Genomic DNA, 20,824 nt, shown 5'->3' on the forward strand with positions numbered 1-20,824 from the left:
GGGCTGAGAGGAGCTCCTTCATGTTCAAGGTCAGGAAGGGCAGAGGTGAAGAGATACCCCTCATGCACGGTAAGGAGCAGCTGCCCTTGGAAGGAATAGATGTTTCCCCATCTATTTCCCATGAAGTGATGGGACCAGATGCCATGATCTTCGTTTTCTGAATGTTGAGCTTTAAGCCAACATTTTCACTCTCCTCTTTCACTTTCATCAAGAGGCTTTTAGTTCCTCTTCACTTTCTGCCTTAAGGGTGGTGTCATCTGCATATCTGAAGTTATTGATATTTCTCCTGGCAATCTTGATTCCAGCTTGTGTTTCTTCCAGTCCAGCATTTCTTATGATGTACTCTGCATATAAGTTAAATAAGCAGAGTGACAGTATACAGCCTTCACGTACTCCTTTTCCTATTTGGAACCAGTCTGTTGATCCATGTCCAGTTCTAACTGTTGCTGCCTGACCTGCATACAGATTCCTCAAGAGGCAGGTTAGGTGGTCTGGTATTCCCATCTCTTTCAGAATTTTCCACAGTTTATTGTGGTCTGCACAGTCAGAGGATTTGGCATAGTCAATAAAGCAGAAATAGATGTTTTTCTGGAACTCTCTTGATTTTTCCATGATCCAGAGGATGTTGGCAATTTGATCTCTGGTTCCTCGGCCTTTTCTAAAACCAGCTTGAACATCAGGGAGTTTACGGTTCACATATTGCTGAAGCCTGGCTTGGAGAATTTTGAGCATTACTTTACTAGCATGTGAGATGAGTGCAATTGTGCGGTAGTTTGAGCATTCTTTGGCATTGCCTCTCTTTGGAATTGGAATGAAAACTGACCTTTTCCAGTCCTGTGGTCACTGCTGAGTTTTCCAAATTTGCTGGCATATTGAGTGCAGCATCATCTTTCAGGATTTGAAATAGCTCAACTGGAATTCCATCACCATCACTAGCTTTGTTCATAGTGATGCTTTCAAAGGCCCACTTGACTTCACATTCCAAGATGTCTGGCTCTAGATTAGTGATCACATCATCATGATTATCTGGGTCATGAAGATCTTTTTGTACAGTTCTTTTGTGTATTCTTGCCACCTCTTGTTAATATCTTCTGCTTCTGTTAGGTCCATACCATTTCTGTCCTTTATCGAGCCCATCTTGGCATGAAATGTTCCCTTGGTATCTCTAATTTTCTTGAAGAGATCTCTAGTCTTTCCCATTCTGTTGTTTTCCTGTATTTCTTTGCATTGATCACTGAAGAAGGCTTTCTTATCTCTTCTTGCTATTCTTTGGAACTCTGCATTCAGATGCTTATATCTTTCCTTTTCTCCTTTGCTTTTCACTTTACTTCTTTTCACAGCTCTTTGTAAGGCCTCCCCAGACAGCCATTTTGCTTTTTTGCATTTCTTTTCCATGGGGATGGTCTTGATCCCTGTCTCCTGTACAATGTCACGAACCTTCATCCATAGTTCATCAGGCACTCTATCTATGAGATCTAGGCCCTTAAATCTATTTCTCACTTCCACTGTATAATCATAAGGGATTTGATTTAGGTCATACCTGAATGGTCTAGCGTTTTTCCCCACTTATATAGTCAGTGTTTCTTAATAGGTATGTGATAGATAGAAGATAGATAGATAGAAGTATAGAGAACTTTTGCAAAGTGGAAATTACAATTTAAGTCTTATAAAAAGAATTAGACATCATGTTAACATACTGATGGTATCATCAATGTGTATAATTTATTCATGTGTATTAAATCTATTTTTATTTTCTTAAACAGAAGAATTCATCTGGAAATATTCTGAATAAATCAGACAAAAAAGAAGGATTTTAGCCTCCTGAAACTGACCAGTTATTCAATTTTGCAACTTTTCTTCTTCATCTTATTCCTATTTCCCTGTATTCTCCTTCTTGTTGAAAATTTAGACCTAACTTTGAGATTAACACCATCATCCTGTCACTTTGCCAATCTGCCAATTTCACACTTTCAGGTTAACATTTTGTTTAAAAAGGTCATTTACTTGTCCAACTTATTTGAAGAGTATAATCTGATTACATTTCTGGTAACTCAAGGTTTAGTTCCTGCTGCTCTCTGTGACCATTACATCCATATAATTACATACTTTTCATGTCAATTTCATGTATTTTTCATTACTTCCAAAATATACACTTATGTGGCTACCATTGCCTACATATGTGATTTTCATAGATTTGTACACAGCATCACAATTGTTTTCTTCAGAGCCGGAGATACGGAGCAACATTACGGTGTCTTGCCACTTTGTAATTACTAAGATCAAATGAAACTGTTATTTATTTAGACCATATTGGTACTGCAAAATATGAATAGGAATATATGGTAATCTCAAAATTTTACATTTTTGCAAATGACTTTCCCATCTTTTTAATATTTGAAAACCAGAAAGATAGCCCCGCTTTTTAATCCTCTTATGAATATGGTACTTCCTGGGAAGAATGAATAGTAAAATTGAAATAGTGTCTCTCCTATATGTTTGTGATTCTTCATTTGAACTGCCAAATATTTAGAAAGAATATAAAGAATACCAAAGTTGAATTACTGCATATTTTTCTTTATTCATAAGCATGAAATATCACTACCTGAAAAATTTGCATGGCTCATATTTGATTACCTTTTTCTATGGGATATTGTAAACATGATTTTAGTTTGTTTTATTTGAATAATAAAATAAAATATTATAAATTTTTAAGAATATTCAATCCAGAGTCAAGACTACTATTTATATCAGTGACTTATTTAAAACCCTTGGCTCTGAAGCCTTGATTTCTTATTTTTAAACTCATCTATCTCACATTCTACAAATATATGTTCAATGAAAATTTAATTGTTGAATAAATTTTCCTGAGTTTTAAAGAAATACAATACTCATTACTGAGCTTTGAAAATCAGAATACATGTAAAAGTAGTCATTGATTTGGAAATTGCAACATAGTTAAAATTATTGTTTATTTTGATGATCTTGGGTTGAGTAATCTATTATTTAAAAAATGGATTTTTTCCTAGAAAACTTCCTCTATTTGAAGACCTTAATGGAAGCTTGTTTACCTAGGCAAGACTATGTTGAGGTAAAGTTTCCTCTTATTTCACAGCTCAACTGATAGAGATAGTTTTAGAAGTCATCTGATTAAATATCTGATAAAAATGTATTCATGGTCATGTATTAACTTACTCAACACAAAGTTATCAAGATTTGTCAAAAGGTAGAAATTGTAGGCTTTAAAAAGGATTAAATATACACCCACCGCCATGTTTATTTATGAAAAAAATTCATATTTATTTGCTATAAGACTTTCTAGGACAAGGGAAGCAGTTAATGAATTTTTTTTAATTGTTTTGTGAAGAGATAGAAAAATTAATTCTGAAAAAGACTTTTAGGAAAGAGCTAGGCTTTGGAAACTGAGTAGAATTTCAAAAAGATAGAGGATGGTTGCAAAGGCATTTTCTAAAGAAAGAAGCAATAAGAGGCAATTGATGGAAGTAGAATAGCTTGATCATGCCTGGGGCATCAATAATGGATAGAAAACTGAGAAATTGTACACAGGATCACATGAGGTGGAATGGGAATGTGTTGCTAATATGTGTTGGATTAAATTTGTTACTCCTTGGAAGGAAAGTTGTGACCAACTGTCAGGGTCCAGCCCCGGTGGATCCAGGGTAATTCGAAGTGGGGATGGAGTCAGCGTCCTAGGAATTAATTGCTTAATTAAAGATATAGAGGGAGATTAGAAAGAAATAGTGTGGTAGGAAAATTAGTGGAGAAAAAGAGGCTGAATAAGTTGGTTGATGTGGGATACCAATAAAGCTTCGAGACAAGAAGCTTGCACTACATACATAGGCCACCGGCTCCCACTTGAATATGGGCAGGTGCCCCGCCTTGGGCTCCCTCTCATGTGGAACTTAAAAGCCAGGGCAAAATTAGCAGGCTTGGCAAGCACCCATGCTCCAGATGGGAATTCAGCCAGAAAAACGGAGAACAAGAAAGAACGACACGGGGGAATCAGTCTTTCCAGAAACTGATCCGATTTCTTTATTTTTAGGTTTGCTTATATACCTTTTGTTACACATAGAGACAAATGAAAATTTTAAAGTCACACGGGGGTCAGCAGTCCTGACCTTTATCAAAATCAGGTGTTTCATATAAATGTATACGAAAATGTCTTAGGGGTTTTACATCATCTTCTGGCCATGAGGCCTGCTGACATTATGATCCTTTCTTTCTGATAATGGTCAGTCAACAAAAAAACTAATTTTCCAGGGGTGATTTTTCTTAAACCAGGCACCACCCTCCAGAGTACCAGATAAAGTTACATTCCTATAGGGTGAGGGTGTAGTGGGTTACAATTAAGAAAAGAATTTACTTAGCCTAAGGTTAACATGATTAATCTTAAAGGTTAATACTTATTTCTCCTATATGCTAGTTATATATGCATTAACATGTATAAGGGCAGGGGATTTAGCAGCAAACATTGGCCCAATAAATGAAAAACCCTTCACCAACATTATTTTTATCTTTAGAAAAACCCAATGCTAACTAAGACTTTCAAAATACTCCAAACTGTCTGTGCTGTTTATGGTTGAGAGATTGTAAACAATTATGTACTTAGTAGCAAGAGTGTGGATAATCCTGTCACACAAGCTAGTCTGCCAGCAGAGAGGTTTCACCTGAGACACCCTTGTCACGCCCAGGAATTTTCATAACTGGAGCTGTAGGTTAACTCCTTCTCTGAGAGAGGTGATGGGGGAGAGCCCCCATAAAGTCAGAGGTGTAGGTGAGAGTGTAAAACAGTAAAATAGGCAGACTCTGGTTTTGGGGGTAGATGCTTGAGAACAGGGGGTTTCCTGAGGCTCGATCCCACCTTTGTGTATTCCGAAGCCTCCTTCCTCATGACCTTTGCCATGGGTGGAGTTCCTCATGCTGGCTCCCAGCAACCAACCTAGACAGCGCATTAAAAAGCAGAGACATACTTTGCCAACAAAGGTCCGTCTAGTCAAGGCTATGGTTTTTCCAATAGTCATGTATAGATGTGAAAGTTGGACTATAAAGAAAGCTGAGCATCAAAGATTTGAGGCTTTTGAACTCTGGTGTTGGAGAAGACTCTTGAGAGTCCCCTGGACTGCAAGGAGATCCAACCAGTCCATCCTAAAGGAGGTCAGTCCTGGGTGCTCATTGGAAGGATTGATGTTGAAGCTGAAAATCCAATACATTGGCCACCTGATGTGAAGAGCTGACTCATTTGAAAAGACCCTGATACTGGGAAAGATTGAGGGCAGGAGGAGAAGGGGATGACAGAGGATGAGATGGTTGGGTGGCCTCACCAACTCAATGAACATGAGTTTGTATGGACTCCGGGAGTTGGTGATGGACAGGGAGGCCTGGCATGCTGCAGTCCATGGGATTGCAAAGAGTCAGACACGACTGAGCAACTGAACTGAACTGAACTGAAATTTGTTACAGATAGGAACCTTAAATCCTTTAAACCTGAGTAGTGACAAGAGGGGTGTAAGACTGCCATTATTTGTTACATTTCTGAGATAAGAATTCTGTGAAGAACAATGAAGTCTTTTAGCCAAGGTAGAGAGTGACTACAGGAGTGGCCACCATTGTTAATCTGGCAAATGATAGTCCCCTTCCCAGACTACTTTTATTCCTCACTAAGATGTGTAGTTCTTCCTTTCATCTGGGGATAGACTTTGCAAAAAAAAAAAAAAAAAAAAAAAATATATATATATATATATATATATATATATATATGAATTGGTAATTTGCGTATGCGCTAAGTCTCTTCAATTGTGTCCAACTCTTTGCCACCCTATAGACTATAACCAGCCAGGGTCATCTGTCCTTGAATTCTCCAGGCAAGAATACTGAAGTGGCTACCATGACTTCCTCTATGGTATCTTCCCAACCCAGTGGTCAAGCCTGAGTATCCTTCAGCTGTTGTATCGCAGGTAGAATTTTTACTACTGAGTCACCAGGGGCGCCCAATAGGTTATTTATCCTCTCTTTATCTTTGCTGTCACTTTGGCTCCCCATTTATTTACAGATTTAGTGTTGTGTTGACAAGTTCCCTCTTGTCAAGATCCTAATATGCATTTCCATGAATCGCCCTTGTCTTCCAAATCACTGAACAAAAGCTGAGTTCCACTAACCTCTCAGGAAAAAAAAAAAAAAAAAGCTATTGTTTATGGTATTTTTACTATAACAGTCCAAGCAAACTAAGACAATAATCCACACAATAACCAGACATCTAAAGTTCACTAAAAGACAATACATGGAAGAATATATTCTGTTTGATTTCAGTTATGTAAAATTCAGAAACCAACACAAGGGATCTACAGTGATACAAATGATCACATCATCATCTCATCATGTAGTTGCTCAGTCGTGTCCAACTCTTTGCCACCCCATGGTCCACCAGGCTTCTCTGTCCATGGGATTCTGCAGGCAAGAATGCTGGTGTGGGTTGTCAGTTCCTTCTCCAGGGGATCTTCCTGACCCAGGGATTGAATCCAGGTCTCCCACACAGCAGGCAGATTCTTCACCATCTGAGCGACCAGGGAAGCCCATCAAAAGTGAAGATGTAGCTAACTTGAGGGATAGTAACTGAGAAAGGAGGTGAGATGTGGTCTGAAGTAGTGTTAATCTTCTCCTTGCTTTTGAAACAGGTCTTATAAGTTTGCTTACTGTGTTAACAGTTCATTAGGCTGTACGTGTTTGTGCTGTGTATATTTTGCATGTGTGTATTAAACTTCACTATAAAGATTAAACATATATAAAAAATGACACTAGTCTGCAAAGAAGGAAAGCTTCATTCCAGTATCAAAGCATTCTGTTTGTAAAACACAGAGCATATCATTTTGCTAGGGCTGCCATAACGAAGTACCACACACTGGGAGGCTTAAACCAGCGAGATGGATTTTCTCCTAGTTTGGAGGCTATAAATTCAAGATCAAAGTGTCAGTAGGGTTGGTTTCATTCTGAAGCCTCTGTCTGGTTTGCAGATGCCTGTCATTTCCCGTGTTTGTAGGTGCTCTATCCTTCGTGAGTTTCTATGTACTAACCTCTTAAAAAAATAATAAGAAAGACAGCAGTCATCTTGAGTTGGGACCCACTCATATGAACTCATGGCACTTTAATTTACTCTTTCAAGATGCTATCTCCAAATTCAGACATATTCTGAAGTACTGACAGTAGAGATGTTGATGTATGGATTATAAAGGAACACGATTCAATCCATAACACTAAGTAAAGTAGTAGCACATTGTGACACAAAGTTATGATAATGGGGTGGAAGAAATTGCATTAAGCTAATATTATGGCAAATATAATGTAGTATGCTCATCCATGGCAGACATCAATACTATGGTGTGGACTTCCCAATGCAAGAAGAAAAATGTTGAGTCTGAAGGTTGGGTCCCATGGGAAATCTGCCTTGTACCCAGTTGTTATTTCTCCAGAGAATTCATGTATTGAAGAATAATTCTCTTAGAAAGTAATTATTTCACCCTCACTTGTTTGTGCAGTCTCTTAGGAAAATGGTATCAACTTACAAATGATATAAATTAGGTCTTCATCATTCCTCAGAAGAGCCATTGATATTCTTTCTGAAGACAGCTCTTCCCCCATTGGTAGGTAGATTTCTTTATTCTACATGTATTTATAACCATCAAAAGCCTACTTATTCGTTCAATCATGTATGGTACCAACATTAGACTTATGATTTATAAATAACTAGATGGAAAAAGAGAAATGCCAGTGACGGGAAAAGTGCAGACTTTTAGTAAATATAGATGACGTCTACATAGAAAAGCAAACACTAGTATTGTCACTGCTAGTATGTTTTTTTTCTTTATTTCTTGCCAAAACAGAAGTCAACTCTAGCTTTCTTAAGCAAAAAATAAACTGTTTTGGAAACACATGGCCTTGCAGATCAATGTGTAGCTAGAATACCAGGCATAAAGAAGAAACCCAAGGAGTCTGAAAACAGGTCAGCTCAGACTTCATAGAGTCAGTCTTCCTTTGCAGGTTCAGTCTAGCCTTAAAGCCACACTGCAATCAATTTAACGCAAAACTAGTTTGCATTCAAGTGACCACCTTAAGTCACTAACTGACTCATGTAAGATATCCCTGGGCCACCATTTCATTTCTTCTTATTCCTCTTTGAGCCAAGAATCTTGGCCCTCAGGTTCCGCAGTGAAACCAAAACTAAGACCAGGAAGAGAGAATCTTCCTCACTGCCAACTCCAAGCAGTGGGAAATTCTCTATAAAATATTCTAACGGGATGCTAATGGCTGGAGAATTTAAAAGCTGGCCAACTGTCAGAACTGTTCAAAAATATATTTTTTGAACAAAGTGAAGGAAAATTCCAGCTATTCACCTGGAAAGTTCTTATTCTATTGAATCTGAAAAAGTTGGAAAGCATAAAACTTGCCCAACTTAATTATTATGTATTCTCCAGTAAGGAATTGATTATGTAAAAATTATCCAAAAAGAATAAGGTCATTTGGGAAAATGTTGTTCTTTGATACCATACTCTTTTCTTTTTCTAAACTCTTTCTCACCTGTTTATATAATTAGATATAAAGATAAAAAAACCTGACTGTGATATATGATGATGGCTATGCACATAAAGCATTTTTTCAAACAAAAAGACCAGGGAAGAGAAAGAGAAGGAGAAAGTGGATAAAGAAAAAGTGAGAGAGCACAATTAGAAGGGAAATGAAAAATTGGGAAATAAAAAATAATGGAGGCCCATTTTTGACATGGCCCTCCATTATTTTTATTTCCCTAGTTTTCATTTCCCTTCTAATATTGCCAACATCTGCTGGATCATGAAAAACCAAGAGAGTTCCAGAAAAACATCTATTTCTGCTTTATTGACGATGCCAAGAGCTTTGATTGTGTGGATCACAGTAAACTGTGGAAAATTCTGAAAGAGATGGGAATACCAGACCACGTGATTTGCCTCTTAAAAAATCTATATGCAGGTCAGGAAACAACAGTTAGAACTGGACATGGAACAAGAGACTGGCTTCAGATAGGAAAAGGAGTACGTCAGGCTGTATATTGTCACCCTGCTTATTTAACTTATATGCAGGGTGCATTATGAGAAATGCTGGGCTGGAAGAAGCACAAGCTAGAATCAAGATTGCCAGGAGAAATATCAATCACCTCAGATATGCAGATGACACCACCCTTATGGCAGAAAGTGAAGAGGAACTAAAAAGCCTCTTGATGAAAGAGAAAGAGGAGAGTGAAAAAGTTGACTTAAAGCTCAACATCCAGAAAACGAAGATCATGGCATCTGGTCCCATCACTTCATGGGAAATAGATGGGGAAGCAGTGGAAACAGTGTCAGACTTTACTTTGGGGGGCTCCAAAATCACTGCACATGGTGATTGCAGCGATGAAATTAAAAGATGCTTACTCCTTGGAAGAAAAGTTATGATCAACCTAGATAGCATATTCAAAAGCAGAGACATTACTTTGCCAACAAAGGTCCGTCTTATCAAGGCTATGGTTCTTCCAGTAGTCATGTATGAACGTGAGAGTTGGACTGTGAAGAAAGCCTAGTGCCAAAGAATTGATGCTTTTGAACTGTGGTGTTGGAGAAGCCTCTTGAGAGTCCCTTGGACTGCAAGGAGATCCAACCAGTCCATTCTGAAGGAGATCAGCCCTGGGATTTCTTTGGAAGGAATGATGCTAAAGCTGAAACTCCAGTACTTTGGCCACCTCATGCGAAGAGTTGACTCATTGGCAAAGACTCTGATGCTGGGAGGGACTGGGGGCAGGAGGAGAAGGGGATGACAGAGGATGAGATGGCTGGATGGCATCACTGACTCGAAGGATGCGAGTTTGGGTGAACTTCAGGAGTTGGTGATGGACAGGGAGGCTTTGCGTGCTGTGATTCATGAGGTCGCAAAGAGTCGGACACGACTGAGTGACTGAACTGAACTGAACACCACTACCTTTTCATGTTGCTGTTTGTTTTTCCTGTTGCTAAGTTGTGTCCAATTCTTTGTGACCCCATGGGCTGTAGCATGCCAGGCACCTCTATCCTCCACTATCTCCTGGAGAGTTTGCTCAAATTCACGTTCATTGAGTCACTGATGTTATCTAACCTTCTCATCCTCTGTTGTCCCCTTCTCCTCCTCTGTTCAATCTTTCCCAGCATCAAGATCTTTTCCAATGAATCGGCTCTTTGAATTAAGTGTCCACAGTAATGGAGCTTCAGCTTCAGCATCAGTCCATCCAATGAATATTCAAGACGAATTTCCTTTAGGATGGAATGGTTTGATCTCCTTTTCACATCAGTTTTTTTTTTTTCCTAGATCATCCTTGATCCCACCCAATTAGATCTGACTTGCCAAATAAACTGTTCTCTATTGCCTATTCTTTAGAAATGTGTTAGTGTGGGGACATCTCTAGCGGTCTTGTGGATAACACACCACACTCCCAATTCAGGGGACACGGGTTACATCTCTGCTCAGGGAACAAAGATCTCGAACAGTGCACAGTGAATTGCACGTGAGGGTGAACACCACTAGCAGCCACAGCACATTCTGCTAATTTAATACCAGCATGCCCTGCTGATGTGTTTGCAGTCCTTTTCAGGGATGAAACCTCTCCTTCACCTTTGTGTTTCCTCTATTATTTATGATGGTTTCTACAACTTATTTCATCAATTTATTTTTGAATATGAAATTGCCAAACACTAAATATCCAGTGTTCTTGTTCAGGGCATTCAATTGTTTTCCAAAAATAATAGATTATCTTAAGTTTTTTAAGTATAGATTTATTTATTTTAATTGGAGGTTAGTTACTTTACAATATTGTATTGGTTTTGCCATACATCAACATGAGTCTGCCACAGGTATACACGTGTTCTCCATCCTGAACCCCCCTCCCTCCTCGCTCCCTGTACCAGCCCTCTGGGTCGTCTCAGTGCACCAGCCCCAAGCATCCTGTATCCTGCATCGAACCTGGACTGGTGATTCGTTTCATATATGATATTATACATGTTTCAATATCATTCTCCCAAATCATCCCACCCTCGCCCTCTCCCACAGAGTCCAAAAGACTGTTCTATACATCTGTGTCTCTTTTGCTGTCTCGAATACAGGGTTATCATTACCATCTTTCTAAATTCCATACATATACTGCGTTAATATACTGTATTGGTGTTTTTCTTTCTGGCTTACTTCACTCTGTATAATAGGCTCCAGTTTCATCCACCTCATTAGAACTTATTCAAATGTATTATATTTAGTGGCTGCATAATACTCCATTGTGTATATGTACCAGAGCTTTCTTATCCATTCATGTGTAATAAACTAGCATTATTTGGTAAGTTTACAGGTAAATCTGTAATCTGATTATCTGCTTCCTGTTCCTGTTGGGCAAATAAGTTCACAGGAAGCTCCAAATGACCCTTGAACACATTTGAGACAAATACAGTCTTCCTTCAGTAGCCAACAGGGTTTGCTTCTCTCCCTAAGACACCAAACTCTGTAGAGATTCAAGTCCCTCCTACAAAATGGCCTAGTGTTTGCACATAACCTATGCATGTCCTCCTGTATAATTCATCATGTCTAGAACAGGTATGATATTATAAGTATTTGTTATATTAATACCACTCTAAAGATTAGCATTCATCTCTTTGTTTTACTTATTTCTTAATCTGCAGCACATAACAGTGGAGGATATCTAGTTGATTATAATTGCATGCTAGATATGAAAGAGTCCTTAGCTAGGGAATATGCATAATGCTTGCATGTGAGGTTTCCTCTTTATTTTGATGACTATTGTGACCAGGTTCTCTCTCTTTAAATGAGCACAACTAGCAGGCTTAGATTAAGGATAACTTTTTATCAGGTAACTAAGGCTGATAATTGAGTTTGAGCAAGATCCAGGAGTTAGTGATAGACAGGGAAGCCTAGCATACAGCAGTCCATGGGGTCACAAATAGTCAGACACAACTGAGTGACTGAACTGAACTAAGGGCTGATAATACATCTGATTAAGTAGCTTCCATTTATAATCTAGGATAATATGGTTACAATTAGAAGGACATAAAGTAGTATTTGTGACATGTTAAAAAGAGAAACTAACTCTCCATAAATATTTTAAAAACATGTGACTACCAAATATGCCAGTGTTAGAAACAAGGGGTATTTAGAAAGTAGTTAATGGACAATTGGCCAGTTACAAATTTTAGTACTAGCCTGGTTTAATCACATTTTGTACAACTGTTATGTAATTAGAGTTGTGTATTTATCCATCTAGTATTCATAATTATGAGAGAGACTGTTACATAGCAAGTGTTCAGACATAATTTGTTGAAAAGAATGGAATAACACATTCATAGATAATTAATACAGTAAAAATTGAAAGGGGACATAAGAATATAAATTAGTAATAAATACTTGATTTTGAATTTGTTTCATTTTAATTATCACAGAGACTTGTAAATAATACTGACCAAGAACAGAGACAATGCTCAACTTCACGGATGTGACAGAGTTTATTCTTTTGGGACTAACCAGTTGTCGGGAATGGCAAGTTCTCTTCTTTGTCATTTTCCTGCTGGTCTACATGATCACTGTGGTGGGTAATATCAGCATGATCCTGTTAATTAAGGTCAGTCCCCAACTCAGCAGCCCCATGTACTTTTTTTTGAGTCATTTGTCATTTGTTGATGTGTGGTTTTCTTCCAATGTCACTCCTAAAATGCTGGAAAACCTGTTATCAGAGACAAAAATGATTTCTTATGCTGGCTGTTTGGTACAATGTTTCTTTTTAATTGCTCTTGTCCATGTAGAAGTTTTTATTCTTGCTGTGATGGCCTTTGACAGACACATGGCCATTGGGAACCCTTTGCTCTATGGCAGCAAAATGTCAAGGACTGTCTGTATCCGACTGATTTCCTTCCCTTATGTGTATGGTTTTCTGATTAGTCTGGTATCAACATTATGGACCTATGGCTTGTACTTCTGTGGGAAGATTGAGATCAACCACTTCTACTGTGCGGACCCACCTCTCATCAAAATGGCCTGTGCTGGAACCTTTGTAAAAGAATATACCATGATCACCCTTGCCGGCATTAATTTCGCATATTCTCTGACTGCAGTTGTCTTATCTTACCTGTTCATCCTCATTGCCATTCTGCGGATGAACTCGGCGGAAGGCAGGCGCAAGGCCTTTTCCACCTGCGGGTCCCATGTGACAGCGGTCGTCATATTCTACAGAACCCTTATCTTCATGTATCTCAGACGTCCCACAGAGGAGTCTGCGGAGCGGGCGAAGATGGCGGCCGTGTTTTACACCACGGTGGTCCCCATGCTGAACCCCATGATCTACAGTCTGAGGAACAAGGATGTGAAAGAGGCCATGAGCAAAGTGATCGGCAGGACAATTTTAACAAAGTAAAGTTGGGATACTTTTGTTCCCTGCGTTTCATCAATATTCATTTGTCAAAAGATTACAGCTTAGTACACACCTTTAGAGAATTCACAAAACGTAGGACTTTACCCTTTACAAAAAACAAGAAAAAATTAAAATTCAGAGGGAAAAAGTGAATTTTCTCTCACTGATACAAGTAGTCAAGCTTAGCTAAAATTAATAAATTAATAGAGAAGATTATTTCAGCCCGAGTTCACAGGTATAGGTATTGACATTGTTTATATCCTTTGTTAGAATAAATAGATTTTGTTTTTCTTATTCAAAAATGTTTTGATGAATTTAGGATATATTCATCTATCTATTAGAGTACAATCTGAGGTAGAAGAAATAACAACATATTTAATTCAGTTCTCTCATGTAAGCGCATAAAGATGAAGGTCTTGCTAATGGTTTTTATTTTCCTGAGGGGAAAGGAGAAGCACATGTGAATTCATTTCTGCTAACTCACACGTGCATTATGGGCAACATTTCAAAGCTCTTCACACATAAACAAATTGGGAATTTTGTTCAAATTATAATAACATCACTGAGTAGTTGAAAAACTTAAGCCTGATATTTAAGACCTTTTCCAATATGGAAGGTGGATCTGTTCCGAGACCTTTGTTTTGAAAATAGAAATACCATGATACGTAATCCTTCTCCAATATTTTTGTACTTAAGAGACACAACAGCATAAGTGTCTCTCTTTTGCTGATTCTAGTAGCTGCTGTGGGGCCAGACTGTGCGCATGTCATGTACCCCGGCCAAAATGCCATCATTCTAACTGAGAAACAGGTAGAATTAGTGAATGTGTCATTTTCATGTACAAAGCTACAGATTTCCCCTCACAAATTAAATTAATATTCAAGTGGATTATTTTGCACTTTTTTGACCGAAGTATGATATCTAACATTAAGTTCTTTTTACTTGAAAGAAGGAATATTTGGGTGGTCTCTTTTTTGTTAAAAATGACACATCCTGACTTAACAGTGTAAACATAGCTTGGCTTCTCTCTTGTAGCTCATTTCATCTAATACAGCGATGAGGCAACAAGTTTACAACTTGGACATCCATGATGTTTCTTTGTCTTTTTGTATAAGTAAACAAATAAATATCCTGATATCTTGACATGAAACATATAGCCAGTGAAATGTCACTCACACATTAAAATCATGCATTTAAATCATCACAAAATGCAGAGATGTAGATATAAAATAAGAATGATGTATAGGAGAACAAACATTTCCCTTTGTCCAGTGTTTTTTTAAAATTATTATATTTATATGTTTATTGTTGGATGTGCTGGGTCTTCATTTCTGTGAGGGCTTTTCTCTAGCTGTGGCCAGTGGGGGGGATCTCTAGTTGCCGTCCACGGGCTTTGCCTCGCAGCAGCTCCTCTTGTCACCCAGCGCAGGGTCTAGGGCATGTGGACTTCAGTGGTTTGGGCACAGGGGCTCAAGAGTTGTGGCTCCCAGGCTCTGGAGCACAGGCTCAATAGTTGTAGCATTTGGGCTCAACTGCTTGCCTGGAGAATCCCAGGGACGGGGGAGCCTGCTGGGCTGCCTTCTATGGGGTCACACAGAGTCGGACATGACTGAAGCGACTTAGCAGCAGCAGCAGCAGCAGCTCCATGGCAGGTGGGATCTTCCTGGATCAGGGATCAACCCGTGTTTCCTGCACTGGCAGGTGGATTCTTTACAATGAGCCACCAGGGAAGTCCTCTTTGTCCATAGTGAGTTTTTATTTTCCTCAGGGGAAAGCAGAAGCACATGTGAACTCATTTCCACTCACTCACCCATACATCATGGGCAACATTTCAAAGCTATTTGCATGTAAACAAATTGGGGATTTTGATTTAATTATAATAATATCATTGTGTCTATAATGCGAAACTTAACCTCCCTAAAGAATTTAAGCTCTTACTTAATGTTACTATTTGGGTGAGCTAAAAGTAATTCCTTTTGTCTGTAAGACTATTCACCACTTATTGGAAAACTCTTGGCGTTCCAAATTAGTTGATGATTACTAACAAATTTTAAAATGTGATTTTGAAGCTTTTAAATTAAGGACGGTCTTCATCTGGAATAGTTTTGTAAAGTGGTTTTTTTTATTTTTTTTTAGTTTTTTACTTTTTAAATTTTAAAATCTTTAATTCTTACATGCATTCCCAAACATGAACCCCCCTCCCACCTCCCTCCCCATAACATCTTTCTGGGTCATCCCCATGCACCAGCCCCAAGCATGCTGCATCCTGCATCAGACATAGACTGGCGATTCAATTCACATGATAGTATACATGTTAGAATGTCATTCTCCCAAATCATCCCACCCTCTCCCTCTCCCTCTGAGTCCAAAAGTCCGTTATACACATCTGTGTCTCTTTCCCTGTCTTGCATACAGGGTCGTCATTGCCATCTTCCTAAATTCCATATATATGTGTTACTATACTGTATTGGTGTTTTTCTTTCTGGCTTACTTCACTCTGTATAATTGGCTCCAGTTTCATCCATCTCATCAGAACTGATTCAAATGAATTCTTTTTAACGGCTGAGTAATACTCCATTGTGTATATGTACCACAGCTTTCTTATCCATTCATCTGCTGATGGACATCTAGGTTGTTTCCATGTCCTGGCTATTATAAACAGTGCTGCGATGAACATTGGGGTACATGTGTCTCTTTCAATTCTGGTTTCCTCGGTGTGTATGCCCAGAAGTGGGATTGCTGGGTCATAAGGTACAGCAGGATCCTCTATGATCCACCTCCCAGAATTCTGGAAATAAAAGCAAAAATAAACAAATGGGATCTAATTAAAATTAAAAGCTTCTGCACAACAAAGGAAAATATAAGCAAGGTGAAAAGACAGCCTTCTGAATGGGAGAAAATAATAGCAAATGAAGCAACTGACAAACAACTAATCTCAAAAATATACAAGCAACTTCTGCAGCTCAACTCCAGAAAAATAAACGACCCAATCAAAAAATGGGCCAAAGAACTAAATAGACATTTCTCCAAAGAAGACATACGGATGGCTAACAAACACATGAAAAGATGCTCAACATCACTCATTAGTAGAGAAATGCAAATCAAAACCACAATGAGGTACCACTTCACACCAGTCAGAATGGCTGTGATCCAAAAATCTGCAAGCAATAAATGCTGGCGAGGGTGTGGAGAAAAGGGAACCCTCCTACACTGTTGGTGGGAATGCAAACTAGTACAGCCACTATGGAAAACAGTGTGGAGATTCCTTAAAAAATTGTAAAGTGGTTTTTAAAACTGAATGCTACTGTTACATTTGCTTCTATGTTTACCGACATCATTATAGTCAAGCATCTTCAGCATAAAGTGTACTTATCTTTCTCAGTCACCCTTTCTCTTTCTTGATCTCTCCCTCACTAACACACACACACAAATGCCACAGTCTCTTCTTCTGAAATCTACATTTCCTTGAGGGAGTGCAGATTACATTGTAATGACCTACTGCAAATGAGTTTACCAGATGTATTTTCTCCATAGTTAGTGAGAAGGAATTGAGGAATCCTGCATACTTGGGCACTGAAATTGCTATCATGAACTCAGCTCTCATGGGTTCATGAAACTCTGTTAGCTATTTTGTCTTAAAAATACTAAGCCAAGAATTTATTTCAAATATTCTTAGGTTGAAAAAGCTCCAAAGTTTCTGGGAGAAAGTGAAAGTGAGAGTGAAATTCAGTCGTGTCTGACTGCGACTCATGGACTATACAGTCCATGGAATACTCCAAGCCAGAGTGCTGGGGTGGGTAGCCTTTCCCTTCTGCAGGGGACCTTCCCAACCTGGGGACTGAACCCAGGTCTCCCACATTGCAGGTGGATTCTTTGCCAGCTGAGCCACGAGGGAAACCAGGTAAGGAGAGGGAGGGATGGATTTCTTGTGTCTATTATGTTTTCAGTGTGTCTCTATGGGTTCCAATAGGTGTGAAGTGTGTGTGTGCATGTGTGTGTGTGTGTGTGTGTGTGTGTGTGTGTGTGTGTGTGTGTGTGCTCAGTCATATCCAGCTCTTTGCAATCCCATGGACTGTAACCCACCAGGCTCCTCTGTCCATGGAATTTCCCGGACAAAATTACTGGAGTGGGTTTGCTATTTCCTTCTCCAGGGGATCTTCCTGAAGCAGAAATTGAACACTTGTCTCTCGTGTCTCCTGCAGGAGTCGGACACGACTGAGCGACTGAACTGAACTGAGGAGCCTGGTGGGTTACAGTCCATGAGGTCGCAAAGAGTTGGACATTACTGAGTAACTAACACTCTCACTTTCAGCATGGAAATGGAGGTAAGGAAGTTATAAGTTTTACATAGGTAACCCCAAGGAAATGCTGGTGAAAGAGATGGTCATTTTTATATGAATTACAAAAGTAGATTCTGCTTTATCTACATCTTTGAAGAATGAAACTCAGTCTCTTGCTAAGTGAGTTGTCCTGCCTAGATTTCTCTGTGATAAATGAGTGATCCTCCTGGCTACTTATGTTGGGAACCATATGGTACCATAAAACCCAAGAGCATCACATGCCTTGCCTTCTCCATAGAGGATGGCCTTAAAACTTAAACTTAGAAAAACGTTAAGGTGATAAAATTAATTGGCAGTTGAAAAGTATCCTAGATCAGAGGTAGGTTTCTCTGAAAGATATTAGATCCAAGACTTCTATGAGGAGTCGATTCTTATTCCTGGGGAGCACATGGATTTTCTCAAGTTAAAAGTTTTTCTCTCAAGATCCACTCAGAGCACTAGCTTATACACACCAAATATGTTTATACCAATTACCAAAGTATGGCTTAATTATAACACTAGGGCTTCTCAGCCTTAAGCTGAGATGTACCTAAGTGTTAGTTAGATGCATGCCTCTCTTCCCTGTGTCAGTCACCTATTGAAAAATCTGATAATCATTATCTTTATTGAATGATTATTTCTTGCACTTCTACCATGTGCCCCATGTGTCATGGGTCTTGGGGCAGGGTCACGTCCAAGGCTCTCTAGTAAAAGGTTCATTGCAACAGAAAAACAAGAATCGCTTTGGAAGAAAATCAGCAATTCCCTTCATAATTCTTCATAAGCAGAAGTAGGCTCTTGTTATAAGAACGGAAGGGGAAGCAGTGTGAGCATACTGATCTGGGGAGGAAAGGAAAGGAGTTTAATGGCTGGGCGTAAGTTGCCAGGCCAATGAGTTAAAATGATCGAATGTATATACCACTAATATTATTAACGATTTTGTGGTTGTGCAAAGGACATTTTTTTTCTGTGTGTGGGACCATGCTGCTAAGCTTGTATGATTTTAGTTCTCCACCCAGGAACCTGGGCCCACAACAGTGAAAGCACCTAGTCTTAACCATTGGATCACCAGGGAATTCCCACAAAGGACGTATTTTTGTTTCCCAAGTACGGAAAACCATACGCATGCATGCTAAGTCACTTCAGTTGTGTCTGAATCTTTGAGAGCCTACGGACCTGGACTGCAGCCTGCCTGACTTCTCTGTCCATGGGATTCTCTAGACAAGAATACTGGACTGGGTAGCCATTCCCTCTTCCTCTGGGGAGTCTTCCTGACCCAAGGATCTAACTACCCAGCATCCCTTAAGTGTCCTGCATTGGCAGGCAGGGTTTTTGTTTTTGTTTTTGTTTTTTGTTTTTGTTTTAACCACTAGCATGGCAACTGTCCCTAGGTTCACAAAGACTTGGACACTACTGAAGTGACTTAGTGCATAGGCAGGTGATGAGTAGGGCAAGTTTGGACTCTGCAACATACTTTTTTTTTTTTTTAATAAAATAGCATTGTTTGGGCAATTTACAGTTAGATCTGTAAGCTACTTTTCTTGATGCTGTTCCCATGGACTAAGGATATTCATAAGCAGTTCAAAATGATCCTGCAATGCATTTGGGACAAATATAACCATCCTTAAGTAACTCAAGGGAAATTGGTTCCAGGACGGCCCTTCCCACCACTCCCCAGGACACTGAAATCCACACGCTCAAGTCTCTCTTACAAAATGGTGTAATGTATTATTATACAGACCCCATGGACTGCAGCCTGCTAGGCTTCTCTGTCTACAGAATTCTTCGGGCAAGAATATTGTAATGGGTAGCCATTCCCTTCTCTAGGGGACCTTCCCAACCCAGGGATGGAACCCTGGTCTCCTACATGGCAGGCAGATTCTTCACTGTACGAGGCACCAGGGAAGCCCGTTATTATACTCAATGCACATCCCAATATGTATTTTGTCATCTCTAGATTACAGGTATACTTATAATATTTAGATACGTCATTACCACTCTAAATAGTGACATTAATCTCCGTATTTACATTACTCATCTTGTTTACTCTGCACAATGTAACAGTGGAAGATACATATTAGATTTAAATTGCTTGTTAGGTATGGAAAAGAGTCTTTATCCAGGAAATATATATAATATATGAATGTGTTTAGGTGGTTTGCCACTTCATTTTGAAGTCTACTGCGATCAGGTTGTCCCTCTTTAAATGAGTATGAGATAAGATTAAAAATAATTTTTGATCCAACATTTAGGGATGATAGATTATTTGATTAAATGGTTTACATCTCCAACCATGGAGAATATAATTATAATAAAAATAGATAATATGATATTTTGAGTTATATTAAAAAGAATATTAAGTGCCCATAAATATCTTAAAAATAGGTGACTACAAAATATAACAGTATTGGAAAAAAGGGATATTTAAGAAGTATTTTTGGATTTCCCTGGTGGCTCAGATGGTAAAGAATCTGCCTGAAATGCAGAAGACCCAGGTTTGAATCTTGGTTGGGAAGACCCTTGGGAGAAGGGAACCTCTACCCACTCCAGTGTTCTTGCCTGGAGAATCCCATGGACGGAGGAGCCCGTGGGCTACAGTTCATGGGGTCACAAAGAGTGGCACAAAACTGAGAGACTAACATTTACACTATTTTCTCTTTCAGTCTTGGATAAATGGCCATTTATCTTATTTATTCATTTAAAATTTAAATGATTTTTTTTATTACAAGTTTTGTTCAATCACATTGTGTAAAAACTGTGACAATGGCAACTGAGTCTGTATATTTTTCCATTTAGGTGACCTTCAGAGAGTTTGTTAAATAGCAAATGCTCAGAAATGATTTGCTGAAAGGAATGTCAAAGTACAGCCATAGATCCATTCAGTTCAGAGCCTCAGTCATGTCCGACTCTCGACACCATGGACTACAGCATGCCAGGCTTCCTGGTCCATCAACAATTCCTGGAGGTTGCTCAAACTCAAGTCCATCAAGTCAGTGATGGCATCCGACCATCTCATCCTCTGTCATCCCCTTCTCCTCCTGCCTTCAATCTTTCC

The 20,824-nt window shown here is 39.0% G+C and overlaps 1 protein-coding gene across 1 annotated transcript; it reads left to right on the forward strand.

The window, feature by feature from the left end:
• Nucleotides 1–4,935: 4,935 nt before the first annotated feature.
• Nucleotides 4,936–13,453, forward strand: LOC101103504 (olfactory receptor 5M3). Its single transcript, XM_004016477.5, has 2 exons — nt 4,936–4,948; nt 12,516–13,453. Exons 1-2 carry the CDS (start codon nt 4,936–4,938, stop codon nt 13,451–13,453), a joined length of 951 nt encoding a protein of 316 aa, XP_004016526.4.
• The last annotated feature ends 7,371 nt before the right edge of the window (nt 13,454–20,824 follow it).

The sequence above is a fragment of the Ovis aries genome, chromosome 15, assembly GCF_016772045.2.
Source record: "Ovis aries strain OAR_USU_Benz2616 breed Rambouillet chromosome 15, ARS-UI_Ramb_v3.0, whole genome shotgun sequence".
Lineage (NCBI taxonomy): Eukaryota > Metazoa > Chordata > Mammalia > Artiodactyla > Bovidae > Ovis > Ovis aries.